This window comes from Oncorhynchus mykiss, chromosome 1, assembly GCF_013265735.2.
Source record: "Oncorhynchus mykiss isolate Arlee chromosome 1, USDA_OmykA_1.1, whole genome shotgun sequence".
Taxonomy (NCBI): Eukaryota; Metazoa; Chordata; class Actinopteri; order Salmoniformes; family Salmonidae; genus Oncorhynchus; species Oncorhynchus mykiss.
In genome coordinates, this window is record NC_048565.1 from 53,267,438 (window position 1) to 53,281,155 (window position 13,718).

General features: G+C 44.1%; 1 protein-coding gene across 2 annotated transcripts in view; it reads left to right on the forward strand.

Moving 5' to 3' along the window:
• The window catches only part of LOC110525022 (cyclin-dependent kinase 17), a 45,877-nt gene that overhangs the window by 16,829 nt on the left and 15,330 nt on the right, over positions 1-13,718 (forward strand). The window contains exons 2-4 of one of the 2 annotated variants that reach the window (XM_036980058.1): positions 8,573-8,727; positions 11,674-11,847; positions 12,149-12,282. In XM_036980058.1, coding sequence (XP_036835953.1) covers positions 8,573-8,727; positions 11,674-11,847; positions 12,149-12,282 — 463 coding nt within the window. The remainder of the gene's footprint in view (positions 1-8,572; positions 8,728-11,673; positions 11,848-12,148; positions 12,283-13,718) is intronic. The other variant, XM_036980062.1, reaches the window with a different exon arrangement.

The window sequence follows — 13,718 nt, forward strand, 5'->3', positions numbered from 1 at the left end:
GTTTCCATGGCCGAGCAGCTGTACACAAGCCTAAGGTCACCATGCGCAATGCCAAGCGTTGGCTGGAGTGGTGTAAAGCTCACGGCCATTGAACTCTGCAGCAGTGGAAACACGTTCTCTGGAATGATGAATTACGCTTCACCATCTGGAAGTCCGACAGATGAATCTGGGTTTGGTGGATGCCAGGAGAACGCTACCTGCCCCAATGCATAGTGCCAACTGTAAAGTTTGGTGGGGGAGTATGGTTTAGGCTAGACCCCTTAGTTCAAGTGAAGGTAAATCTTAACATTACAGTATACATTCTAGACAATTCTGTGCTTCCAACTTTGTGGCAACAGTTTGGGGGAAGGCCCTTTCCCGTTTCAGCATGACAATGCCCCTGTGCACAAAGTGAGGTCCGTACAGAAATGGTTGGTCGAGCTTGATGTGGAAGAACTTGACTGGCCTGCACAGAGCTTGCTTGGGATTTGAACCAGCGACCTTTTGGTTTACCCATGTCTTCAGATGTCTTCTTTCTTCTGCATGCAATAGAAAATCTTGATCTCTCGCTCGCCTTCCAAGAATACTCAAACTCCATCAAAAACCTGCCCTGGATGTTGAATAAGCAGGCCAAAACTTATCCAATAGCGAAAGGTAAGAACATAAAAATTGCACATTTGTTGGACACCATTGTCTATGGTTTTTTCATATAATAGATATCTGAAATAATAAACTTGTGCATTCGGAAAGTTCAGAACCCTTCCCTTTTTCCACATTTTGTTACCTTACAGCCTTATTCTAAAATTGATTAAATATTTATTTTTCCTAATCAATCTACATACAATACCCCAATGACAAAGTAAAAACAGGGTTTTAGACATTTTTGCAAATGGATTAAAAAAACTGTATTCAGACCTTTTGCCATGAGACTCGAAATTGAGCTCAGCTGCGTCCTGTTTCCATTGATCATCCTTGAGATTTTCGACAACTTGATTGGAGTCCACCTGTGAAAAATTTCAATTGATTGGACCTGATTTGGAAAGGCACACACCTGCCAATATAAAGTAAAAGGCACATGACAGCCGCTTGGAGTTTGCCAAAAGGCACCTAAAGACAAGATTCTTTGGTCTGATGAAACCAAGATTGAATTCTTTGGTCTGAATGCCAAGTGTCATGTCTAGAGGAAACCTGGCACCATCCCTATGGTGAAGCATGGTGGTGGCAGCATCATGCTGTGGATATGTTTTTCAGAGGCATGGGACTGGGAGATTAGTCAGGATTGAGGAAAGATGAGCGGCGCAAAGTACAGACAGATCCTTGATGAAAACCTGCTCCAGAGTGCTCATAACTTCCAATTAGGGCGACGGATCACCTTCCAACAGGACAATGACCCTAAGCACACAGCCAAGACAACGCAGGAGTGGCTTCGGGACAAGTCTCTCATTGTTCTTGAGTGGCCAAGCCAGAGCCCGGATTTGAACCGTCCCCACAGTGACTGTGTCCCAACCAGAAGCCATGGATTACAGGCAATATTCGCACTGATTTAAAGGATAGAACCGCCGCTTTCAAGGTGCGGGACTCTAACCCGGAAGCTTATAAGAAATCCTGCTATGCCCTGCGACGAACCTCAAACAGGAAAAGCGTCAATACAGGGCTAAGATTGAATCATACTACACCGGCTCCGACGCTCGTCTTATGTGGCAGGGCTTGTAAACTATTACAGACTACAAAGGGAAGCACACCCGCGAGCTGCTCAGTGACACGAGCCTACCAGACGAGCTAAATCACTTCTATGCTCGCTTCGAGGCAAGCAACACTGAAACATGCATGAGAGCATCAGCTGTTCCGGACGACTGTGTGATCACGCTCTCTGTAGCCGACGTGAGTACGACCTTTAAACCGGTCAACATTCACAAGACTGCGGGGCCAGACGGATTACCAGGACGTGTGCTCCGGGCATGTGCTGACCAACTGGCAGGTGCATTCACTGACATTTTCAACATGTCCCTGATTGAGTCTGTAATTCCAACATGTTTCAAGCAGACCACCATAGTCCCTGTGCCCAAGAACACGAAGGCAACCTGCCTAAATGACTACAGACCCGTAGCACTCACATCCGTAGCCATGAAGTGCTTTGAAAGGCTGGTCATGGCTCACATCAACACCATTATCCCAGAAACCCTAGACCCACTCCAATTTGCATACCGCCCAAACAGATCTACAGAGGATGCAATCTTTATTGCACTCCACACTGCCCTTTCCCACCTGGACAAAAGGAACACCTAAGTGAGAATGTGTATTATAATATTCATTGACTACAGCTCAGCGTTCAACACCATATTACCCTCAAAGCTCATCACTAAGCTAAGGATCCTGGGACTAAACACCTCCCTCTGCAACTGGATCCTGGACTTCCTGACGGGCCGCCCCCAGGTGTTGAGGGTAGGTAGCAACACATCTGCCACGCTGATCCTCAACACAGAGCCCCCCCAGGGGTGCGTGCTCAGTCCCCTCCTGTACTCCCTATTCACCCACGACTGCATGACTAGGCACGACTCCAACACCATTAAGTTTGCAGACGACACAACAGCGGTAGGCCTGATCAACGACGAGACAGCCTATAGGGAGGAGGTCAGAGACTTGGCCGGGTGGTGCCAGAATAACAGCCTATCCCTCAACAAAACCAAGACTAAGGAGATGATTGTGGACTACAGGAAAAGGAGGACCGAGCACGCCTCCATTCTCATTGACAGGGCTGTAGTGGAGCAGGTTGAGAGTTTCAAGTTCCTTGGTGTCCACATCACCAACAAACTATCATGGTCAAAACACACCAAGACAGTTGTGAAGAGGGCACGACAAAGCCTATTCCCCCTCAGGAAACTAAAAAGATTTGGCATGGGTCCTCAGATCATCAAAAGGTTCTACAGCTGCAACATCGAGAGTTGAATCACTGCTTGGTACGGCAATTGCTCAGCCTCCGACTGCAAGGCACTACAGAGGGTAGTGGGTACGGCCCAGTACATCGCTGGGGCTAAGCTGCCTGCCATCCAGGACCTCTACACCAGGTGGTGTCAGAGGAAGGCCCTAAAAATTGTCAAAGACCCCAGCCACCCCAGTCATAGACTGTTCTCTCTACTACCGCATGGCAACTCTCTGTTTATCATATATGCATAGTCACTTTAACTATACATTTCATGTACGTACTACCTCAATTGGCCCTACCAACCACTGCCCCCGCACGTTGGCTAACCGGGCTATCTGCATTGTGTCCCACCACCCACCAACCCCTCTTTTACACTACTGCTACTCTCTGTTCATCATATATGCATTGTCACTTTAACCATATCTACATGTACATACTATCAGCCTGACTAACTGGTGCCTGTATGCAGCCTCGCTACTGTATATAGTCTCGCTACTGTATATAGCCTCTACTGTATATAGTCTCGCTACTGTATATAGCCTCTCTACTGTATATAGCCTCTACTGTATATAGCCTCTCTACTGTATATAGCCTCTCTACTGTATATAGCCTCTCTACTGTATATAGCCTCTCTACTGTATATAGCCTCTCTACTGTATATAGCCTCGCTACTGTATATAGCCTCGCTACTGTATATAGCCTCTCTACTGTATATAGCCTCTCTACTGTATATAGCCTCGCTACTGTTATTTTTCACTGTCGTCTTTTTACCGTTGTTTTTATTTCTTTACTTACTCCCATAATACATTTTCTGCACTATTGGTTAGAGCCTGTAAGTAAGCACTTCACTGTAAGGTTGTATTCGGCGCACGTGACAAATAAACTTTGATTTGATTTGAAATGCATCTGTAGTGTTACAATATTGTTCACATGGAAAAATTATTTTTACTTCTACAAAAGTTTGCTTAGCAATTAGCATAAATGACACTATTTTATATTCACTAACATATAGAAAAGTTAGCATTGGCCTGCTAACGCAGCGCTAATACAGTGGCTTCATTCATGCAAAATAAAACTCACCAAGTAATTGGTCCATCAACCCATTCAACCTCTTCTCAAGACGATGCGATGAATGGATCATCAATTGTCAGTGTTTCTCTGAAGATATGTCTAGGTTTTATTTCTAACTTTAGCGCAGTTTTCTGACTTCACAACAAGGAGAAAGTTTGTCATAAAAATGCCGCTTCCTCTAGACTGCTTGCTCGAGATTGCAACGTTTGAACTGTCAAAGGATTTGTGCACTTTTGATTGGCTGACATTCTAGTTGGTCGTTTCTCTCATGTTTCACATGATTTTACCCCATTTCTTGACCTGGGTTACATTATGAATTATTAAGTGATTAAAACGCGTCGCTCTGCTACCACAACGGTAACAGAGTTACCAAAAAAATCAGTAACAGAATGACTTCAATTGAATTGGCCACATCGAGGAGTCACAAACCACTGTTGCAGTAGAGCACAGTAGAGTAGAGAACAGAAAAGTAGTGTATAGTTCAGTAGCTTAGAGTACACATGAGTGAAGTACAATATAATAGTACTCTACGGGACTTTTCTGTACTGAACTATACTTTTCTGTACTGTATTCTTCTGTATGGAAATATACTATTTTCTTCTTTGTAGTCTACTGTACTGAACTGTACTATACTTTTCTCTACTGTACTGTATTGTGATGTCTATGTTTCACAAGTTTGGACATCTAGGATTGGTACAGATTTGTTCTGGTCTGGACCAACCAAATTTGGTCTTGTTTGGGGTTGAGCTCATTAGAATAATAGCCCGTGTGTAGAATAATACCCCAGTATGCAAAGGAAGATATTACATATGTCTAGTTTTGTGTATCTATTCAGGATACATCACCATGAAGAGACTGACGTTCATAATTATGCATTTCTGTATTGTACAGATCAGGGACCCATGATGTCATTCTGTTACCGGGTGTTAATCCACTTCACTAACTGTAGTTTAATAACAGAAATATATATATTTTTCCAACTCAAAGGGTCATGTCATATAGCTGACACACCATTCTTTCTGCAGTCTTTTAGTTTTAACTCGTGTGTTAAGTGTTACGTGTTTTTGGAAAAAACGTGGTCATATAAAAAATGATTTTACTGTCATTCCTTTACTAAACTTTGTATCTGCATTGTTCGTCAAGTTAATGTTTTAGTAAAATGTCCAGTGGGAATTGTTAAAAGTAGACTGCATATAGGTGTATGGTTTGTTAAACTTTGCAGTCAATGGTTTTTGCTTGTCATACATTTTAAAGTGAGTCTCCTCGTCACCGTCACCTTGGAATTGCCCGACATGCACTTCATGTGGTGATGCTGTTATGTTTGAGATGCAAGACACATTTCCTGAACGGGACACAGTCAAATAATAGTTGTGTGCCTGGTGGCAAGTTTACGTACCACATATTTGTCGCATAAGGCCCGGTCTTATTGAGCTGCTTAACCTACTTCTACTCTCTGCTTACATCCTCTTCTTCCTCCTCTCCCTCCTTTCCCCTGCTTCTCTTAGTCTTTCCCCTGCTTCTCTTAGTCTTTCCCCTACCCCCTCCTATCCCCACTGTCCATGCCAGTCAAACGTATGTGTGAAATGCAATTTTACATACAGCTGGAACTATCAGTTTGTCCATCTGGGGAAATCATGGTTAACTATGTGTGTGTGTGTGTGTGTATACCGTAAGCCAGGTGGTTTGATGAAAAGAGACCGAGAGACTGAATATCATCCTAGTCTCCTGCAGGGACTTTACATTTAGACATTGGGTAGAGAATGTTGCCACGGCAACAAATCCGAATCAGTGCTTGAATGGGACTAATTCTTTGACCTTAACCCAGTGGATCTGGAGCCCAGTCCTCTGCACAGCCTACTTACTCATGGGAGCAGGGATCACATCCAACTCTCCAGGGCTCCAGACTAGATCACAGAGCCAAGCCATGGAAAGGGGACAGAATGGGATGAGGGGATGCGAACAAGGACGAGATGGGTTAGAAACTGCCATCAAAACTCTAGTCAAATTCATTAATTTAGTCTAGTGAAATTCATCCATCCATCCATCCATCCATTCATTCTCCATGGAACACAGTGTGCTCCGAGGCTGAGCTGTACCCTCAACTGTGAGAAATGAGAAGAAGGCTATGAGCTGTTCCGTTGGCAGTGATGACTCCAGAGTCCGACTGACTCCCTCATCTCCGCTGTCCTGAAATGGCCTTTTGTTATGACCGGAGGAGCAGGCTGTAACATTCTGGAAGAGTTGTCAGAGCTAAATCAAGGAGCAATAATAGAATGCGAAAGAAGGGCAGGAATCGTCACCGACTATCCCTGATCAGTGGAATGAATGGGGAGCTATGTGTCAGACAGTGAATAGATGGTAGCTTAGTTTAGTAGCTCTGCTCTTTCCTTCAAAACAACTTCCCCCCCCCCCCCCCCTGCCTTACTTCGTGTTGTATTTGACATCTCTCTCCAGCTCCTGAGTGATGTTTGGGAAGACAAAGGCTTGTAATGGAGAGTATTAGTCAGACAGACAGACCTTCAGGGCCTAACTCATGTGGCCTCATGTCTCTTCTTACTCATCCCCAGTACAGACAGACAAACGGACACATGTCCATATCTGTTAAAGTGTAGTAGTGTTGTAATCTCCCCCTCACTAAGGTCAGAGAACATTGGCAGGGAGGGAGGTGTCTGAATCAGCAGGTTGAAAAGCAACCTCCCTCATTCACTTCTCTCTCTCACCCTCTCTTGCACCAGCATGTCCTTTTCTTTTCACCTTCTCTGTCAATTGTTTTCTCTCCACCTCTCTTTTGCTTTCACTTTCTCTCACACAAATACACTTGAAATCTTTCTGCTCTCTCTCTCTCTCTCTCTCTCTCTCTCTCTCACACTGAATGGTGATGCAATGTGACATGAACTGGATGCAGCCTATGCTAGTCCTGTTCCGCCATTCTCTCACGAATCCACCACAGTTCATGGGCTGCGCCATCACTCCATCAATCTCTTCAAATACATCATGTTTTTTTTTCCAGTGTGGGAAATTCATTAGCCTATTTAACTAATGTCAAAATTATCTATTTTTCCCTGAATGTTGGTAGGTTCGTTCTTGTTTCGCTCCAGTTCACATTAATTCCATCCCCTATGAATAAAACATCTCTCCCAATACATCATGTTTTACCCACTGTTGGAAACAAGTCATGAGGACTGTTAAACACTGAGTGTACAAAACACTAGGAACACCGTCCTAATATTGAGTTGCACCCCCTTTTGCCCTCAGAACAGCCTCAATTCGCCAGGGCAATGGACTCCACAAGTTGTCGATAGCGTTCCACGGGGATGCTGGCCCATGTTGACTCCAATGCTTCCCACAGTTGTGTCAAGTTGGATGGATGTCCTTTGGTGCGTTGCAGTTCTTGACACACTCAAACCGGTGCGCCAGACACCTACTACCATACCCCCGTGCAAAGGCACTTAGAATTATTTGTCTTGCCCATTCACCCTCTGAATGGCACACATACACAATCCATGTCTCAATTGTATCCAGGCTTAAAAATCCTCCTTTAACCATGTCTCCTCCCCTTCATCTACGCTGATTGAAGTGGATTTAACAGGTGACATCAATAAGGGATCATAGCGTTCACCTGGATTCACTCTATGTCATGGAAAGAGCAGGTGTTCCTAATGTTTTGTACACTCGACGTACAACTGGTCTAAATGATGTGTGAATGTTTTGATCTCTAGGTTCTTCTTCACACTAGATTAGTTCCGTCCCGGAGCTACATGAATAATTATCTCTCCCAATACATTGGTTTTTCCAGTGTGGGAAATTCATTAGGCTCTATATTACTGACTCCTAAATTAGGCCTGTTTCCCTTGAGTGTTGATAGGTTCTTGTGTTCGCTCCAGTCAGTAGCTATAAATCTTGTCGTCTTTTTGTCTTCATTTAACTATAGATGTGCGATTACTAGGATATTTATCTTGCGGTAGTTTGGTGTTTGATGGTTATTATTTTTCATAAACTCATTTTACTGTAGATGTGGAATTAGTGTGTATAGCTTGAGGTGTGATTTGATGGCTATATTCTCTGTGAAATCTTTAAAAGCAATATTTATTAGGGGACCTGCCCAGGAACATGCTGGGGCCTGCTCAGACCTCACTCACACAGGGAGTGCTTTTCAAAAGAAGCACACCTTTTGACACGCACACTTGTATGACAAGATACACTATTTGTCAAGCTTCCTCAAGCACAAGGAATACTGGCAGTCATTGTCCAAGAAAGACCCACTGTTTACCCTCTGGTTCACTTTTGAAGGCCTTATATCATGTTCCAGGGCTGATCAAGAAGAACTCCCAGCCATATGTATTCTAATACTTTATCGTCCCTCTTTTCTTTTTTTGAGAGAGTGTGTGTGTGTCCTCCGTAGCTTTTCTTCACTGCCGCTCTGTGTCCAACTCCTCTCTCTGCGTTAACATTACAGCCAACAGAATAAACAGTGGGGCCATTTAACAGTAACGGTGTGTGGGGTATATTTTTCTCCCCAGGCCTGGTGTGTGTGTGTGTGTGTGTGTGTGTGTGTGTGTGTGTGTGTAACTGACTGTCCCCTCTTCTCTCCATCCCCAGGCCTCCCCTTCCAGAGAGCTCCATGGAGAAGATGAAGCGGTTTAGGAGGAGGCTGTCCCAGACTCTGAGAGGGAGTCAGACCATCGACGAGTCTCTGTCTGAACTGGCTGAACAGATTACTATAGAGGAGAACGGCATCAAAGACAGCGGTGAGGGTGTGTGTGTGTGTGGGGGTGGGGGGGGGGGGGGGGGGGGGTTGTGTGAGGGAGAGTGTATGTGTGGTTATGTGGATGTAATGTACAGTGCATTTGGAAAGTATTCAGACGCAAAAAAGCAAAAACAGGTTTTTAGACATTTTTGCAAATATTCAGACATTTACTCGCACCTTTGGCAGTGATTACAGCCACGAGTCTTCTTGGGTATGACACTATGAGCTTGGCACACCTGTATTTGGGGAGTTTCTCCTATTCTTCTCTGCACATCCTCTCAAGCTCTTTCAGGTTGGATGGGGAGCAGCTCTTCATCAAGTATTTTGCTCTGTTCATCTTTTCCTTCATCCTGACTAGTCTCCCAGTCTTTGTCGCTGAAAAACATCGCCACAGTATGATGCTGCCACCACCATGCTTCACTGTAGGGATGGTATTGACCAGGTGATGAGCTGTTTTGAAATGTTTTTTGGTACCCTTCCTCAAATCTGTGCTTCGACACAATCCTGTCTCAGAGTTCTGCTGATAATTCCTTCGACCTCATGGCTTGGTTTTTGCTCTGACATGCAGTGTCAACTGTGGGACCTTTATATAGACATGTTTGTGCCTTTCCAAATCAAGTCCAATCAATCCATTTAGAGTCTCATCGCAAATGAGTTATTAAATAAGTTATTTCTGTTTTTTGTTGTTGTCTAAAAACCTGTTTTTGCTTTGTCATTATGGGGTATTGTGTGTAGAGGGAGGAGATAAATATGAATAATATGAATCCATTTTAGAATAAGGCTGTGACGTAACAGTGTGGAAGAAGTAGAGGGGTCTGAATACTTTTGCGAATGTACCCGTAAGTCGATGGATAAGCCTACGTCTGGCTTGTGTGTCGTTTCACTGCACACAGCAGATACTTTTTTTCTTCTCTTTAACATCCGGGAAAACACACACACATCATCATCGGTGTTACTTCTTCATGTTCGAGTCCAGTGAAGGCTGTAGCCGGCGAGGCGTCAAAACAAAAGATAAGGTGACATAGCTGGTTAGTTATCTCTGAGCTTGGGATGGTCTAGCGCCTGCTGTTGACGGTGGCTGCCATGACGTTGCTATGGTGCTGCCTGTTCAGGGTCTGGAACGTTCAAGGGTTTCCATGACATTGCCATGGCGACTTGGAGGACTGTGAGAGCAGCTGGGCGTCCTCCTCCTCCGTTTTATCTCGTTATTCCTCTCCTGGCTTTCTTCAGGTTTTCCCCAGATCCCCTCTCCTTAAATTCTTCAACAGCTTCAGCTTCCCTCTCCTTTTCCCCAGATCCCCTCTCCTTAAATTCTTCAACAGCTTCAGCTTCCCTCTCCTTTTCCCCGGCTCCCCTCTCCTTTTGTCCTACAGAGGATGTTGTTTTGTGTGTGTGTGTGTGTGTTCTCTTCTTGTGTGTGTGCGATTGTGTTTGCCCATGAGCATGGTGTACGCACCTGTGTATTCTGTGCGGAGAGGGATTGCGTTGGGCTGTCTGCAGTGTGTGGGACAGTACAAGTCTCAGAGAGAGAAGAGACAGAATGGAGTGGCCAGATGAGATCAGATGAACCCACCATGGTGTCAATCATTGGGATGAATCCTAATGGCTTAGCCTTGATCTGATTGTGTAACACAACAACATAACAGGGGCACACAGCAGTAGTAGTGGGATACGAGATGTAATGTGTGCGCCTGTGTGTGCTTGTATATGTGTTATCTAGTAACTTTGGGAGGGAGTTTGTTTGTGGTCATCTGTTGTGTTGATGGACATTGTTTGTTTCCTCTCTAATGTAATGTTCTTCCTCGATCTTTGATATTTAACCTATTGTCATTGTCCTATATGATCAGGACTATAGATTGAGGTGATGTTTACAGTTTTAGTTCTAAGATATGAATTGCCACAAAGATGTTTGTTCTTCAAATTATGTATTTTAGCGGCTGAGCTACTATGTTCGCTTAGGGTAATTTTGTAATTTGAGTGAACTATCCCTTTAACAGTTATGTCAATCAATCACTGTGGGTGGGATTGTCAGGTGTGGTGGCAGAATGTGTGTGAGTCACAGAGTTGGTACAGTTTCAGACCTGTCAATCAATCTCTGTGGGTGGGACTTTGAGGAAAGGCGGTGTATTAGTAATCTAGTAAGAAACACATTTGTCTAGTCTACTCTTTCAGTTGAGTTTATTGTGTCTAAACCAAAGAAAAAAGATTGTGTTCCCTGGATTCCACATGGATTCCCTGTGGAGAAACAATATACACTGAACAAGAATATAAACACAACATGTAAAGTGTTGGTCCCATGTTTCATGAGCTAAAATAAAAGATCCCAGAAATATTCCATATGCACAAAAACACATTTTGGGCACAAATTTGTTTACATTGCTGTTATGGAGAATTTCTCCTTCGCCAAAACCATCAATCCCCCTGACAGGTCTAATAAAAAAAAATTGGTCACATACACATGGTTTATGCGAGTGTAGCGAAATGCTTGTGCTTCTAGTTCCGACAGTGCAGTAATATCTAACAAGTAATCTAACAAATTCACGATGACCTTATACCTTATTCACACAATGTAAGGGGATGTAATAAGAATGTGTACATATAAATATATGTACACAGATGCAATAGATGGTATAAAGTACAGTATATACATATGAGATGAGTAATGTAGGATATGTAAACATTATTAAAGTGGTATTATTTAAAGTGACTAATGAGTGGAGTCTGTATGTTGGCAGCAGCCTCTCTATGTTCGTGATGGCTGTTTAACATTCTGATGGCCTTAAGATAGGAGCTGTTTTTCAGTCTGACCATATGACCTGACTAAAACAGGGTGTAGCCTCCAGACCCTAACTACAGTATGATAGATGGTGCCCCAAGCCAAGGTGTCTGTATTGTATGTACTGGACTCAACTGAACTGGTTGTCACATAGATTTCTCTCTCCCCCCTCCACAGAGCCCATGGTGAGGAACGGTCATGGTCTCCCCCCCTCAGCCCACAGTGTTAACTCCTTCCTGCACCAGTACACTGGTCCCTTTAAGAAGCCCCCGCTACGGAGACCTCAGAGTGTCATAGGAGGAGGAGGGCTAGGGTCTCTCATGGCCATGCCCCGCAACGGCAGCCGCCTCGGTGAGACACACACACACACACAGGCATGGACACAGAAACACACACAGTGTCATTTGAGTCAGGGGAGAGGGCAGGACAGTGGAAACTAACCAGGGAGTGGCTGCTATAGTTCCCAGCAGCAGCAGCAGCAGCTGTGGATGACATCAAGTTGAGTTGATGGAAAGAATAACCTCACTCATACATTTATGGGCCCCCTGGTCTTATCAACCACTGATCGAACAGTTATCCAGGACTTCATGTATAAAAAAAATCTGTGTCTCGCTGTCTCTGCCCCGCCTCCCCTTCTCTCCCCCTCTCTCAGACATTGTCCATGAGAACATGAAGATGAGTTCTGATGGAGAGAGTGACCAGGCGTCAGGGACGAGCTCAGACGAGGTGCAGTCTCCCACAGGGGTGTGTCTAAGGAACAGGGGCAACCGACGCATTTCCGCAGAGGTGAGTCTGACACTCCCTTCATCCCTCCATCACTGCTTCACCAACTCATACGGAGGAAAGGAAGTGTTGTTTGGGAGCGACTCATACTCTCTCGGAGGACAGGTTTTGAATCCTTTCAAATGTTTTTAACAGTAGCATTTCTTTAGTTAGGGGTTTGTTTTATCTATCAGTAGGATGAAAACATTTTTTCAACATTGACATTAACAACCACCACAGAACATTCCCCAAATGTTCTCATTAGGTTACCAGGTAATGTATCAAATCAAATTTTAGTTGTCACATACACATGGTTAGCAGATGTTAATGCGAGTGTAGTGAAATGCTTGTGCTTCTAGTTCCGGCCATGCAGTAATATCCAACGAGTAATCTAACCTAACAATTTCACAACAACTACCTTGTACACACAAGTGTAAAGGGATGAAGAATATGTACATGAAGATATATGAATGAGTGATGGTACAGAACGGCATAGGCAAGATGCAGTAGATGGTATAGAGTACAGTATATACATATGAGATGAGTAATGTAGGGTATGTAAACATTATATTAAGTAGCATTGTTTAAAGTGACTAGTGATACATTTATTACATCAATTTTTCCATTATTAAAGTGGCTGGAGTTGAATCAGTATGTTGGCAGCAGCCACTCAATGTTAGTGGTGGCTGTTTAACAGTCTGATGGCCCTGAGATAGAAGCTGTTTTTCAGTCTCTCGGTCCCAGCTTTGATGCACCTGTACTGACCTCGCCTTCTGGATGACAGCGAGGTGAACAGGCAGTGGCTCGGGTGGTTGTTCCCCTTGATGATCTTTATGGCCTTTCTGTGACATCGGGTGGTGTAGGTGTCCTGGAGGGCAGGTAGTTTGCCCCCGGTGATGCGTTGTGCAGACCTCACTACCCTCTGGAGAGCCTTACGGTTGTGGGCGGAGCAGTTGCCGTACCAGGCGGTGATACAGCCCGACAGGATGCTCTCGGTTGTGCATCTGTAAAAGTTTGTTTTTGGTGACAAACCTAATTTCTTCAGCCTCCTGAGGTTGAAGAGGCGCTGCTGCGCCTTCTTCACCACGCTGTCTGTGTGGGTGGACCATTTCAGTTTGGAAATAATAACACAATGGACCAGTAATGTTTTCCCAGCAAACTAAAATTTGTTCTGTGAAAGTTCTCAGAACATTTGTTCAGTGGCAGCAAATGGTCTCATAACACAAAAACTGTCCAGTCACGCTGATGATTAGACAATGTTTGTATACCTTTAAAGAACACGTTTAAATGTGTTCTAGGAACGTTCTTGCAACGTCAGGTGAGTGTTTTATACAAACATTTTATAAATCGTCATTACGACTGGACATTCTTTGTGTTATGAGAACATTTGCCGTGACCTAACGAATGTTCTGGGAACTTTTACAAAACCAATTATGGTTTGCTGGGACACCACACACAGG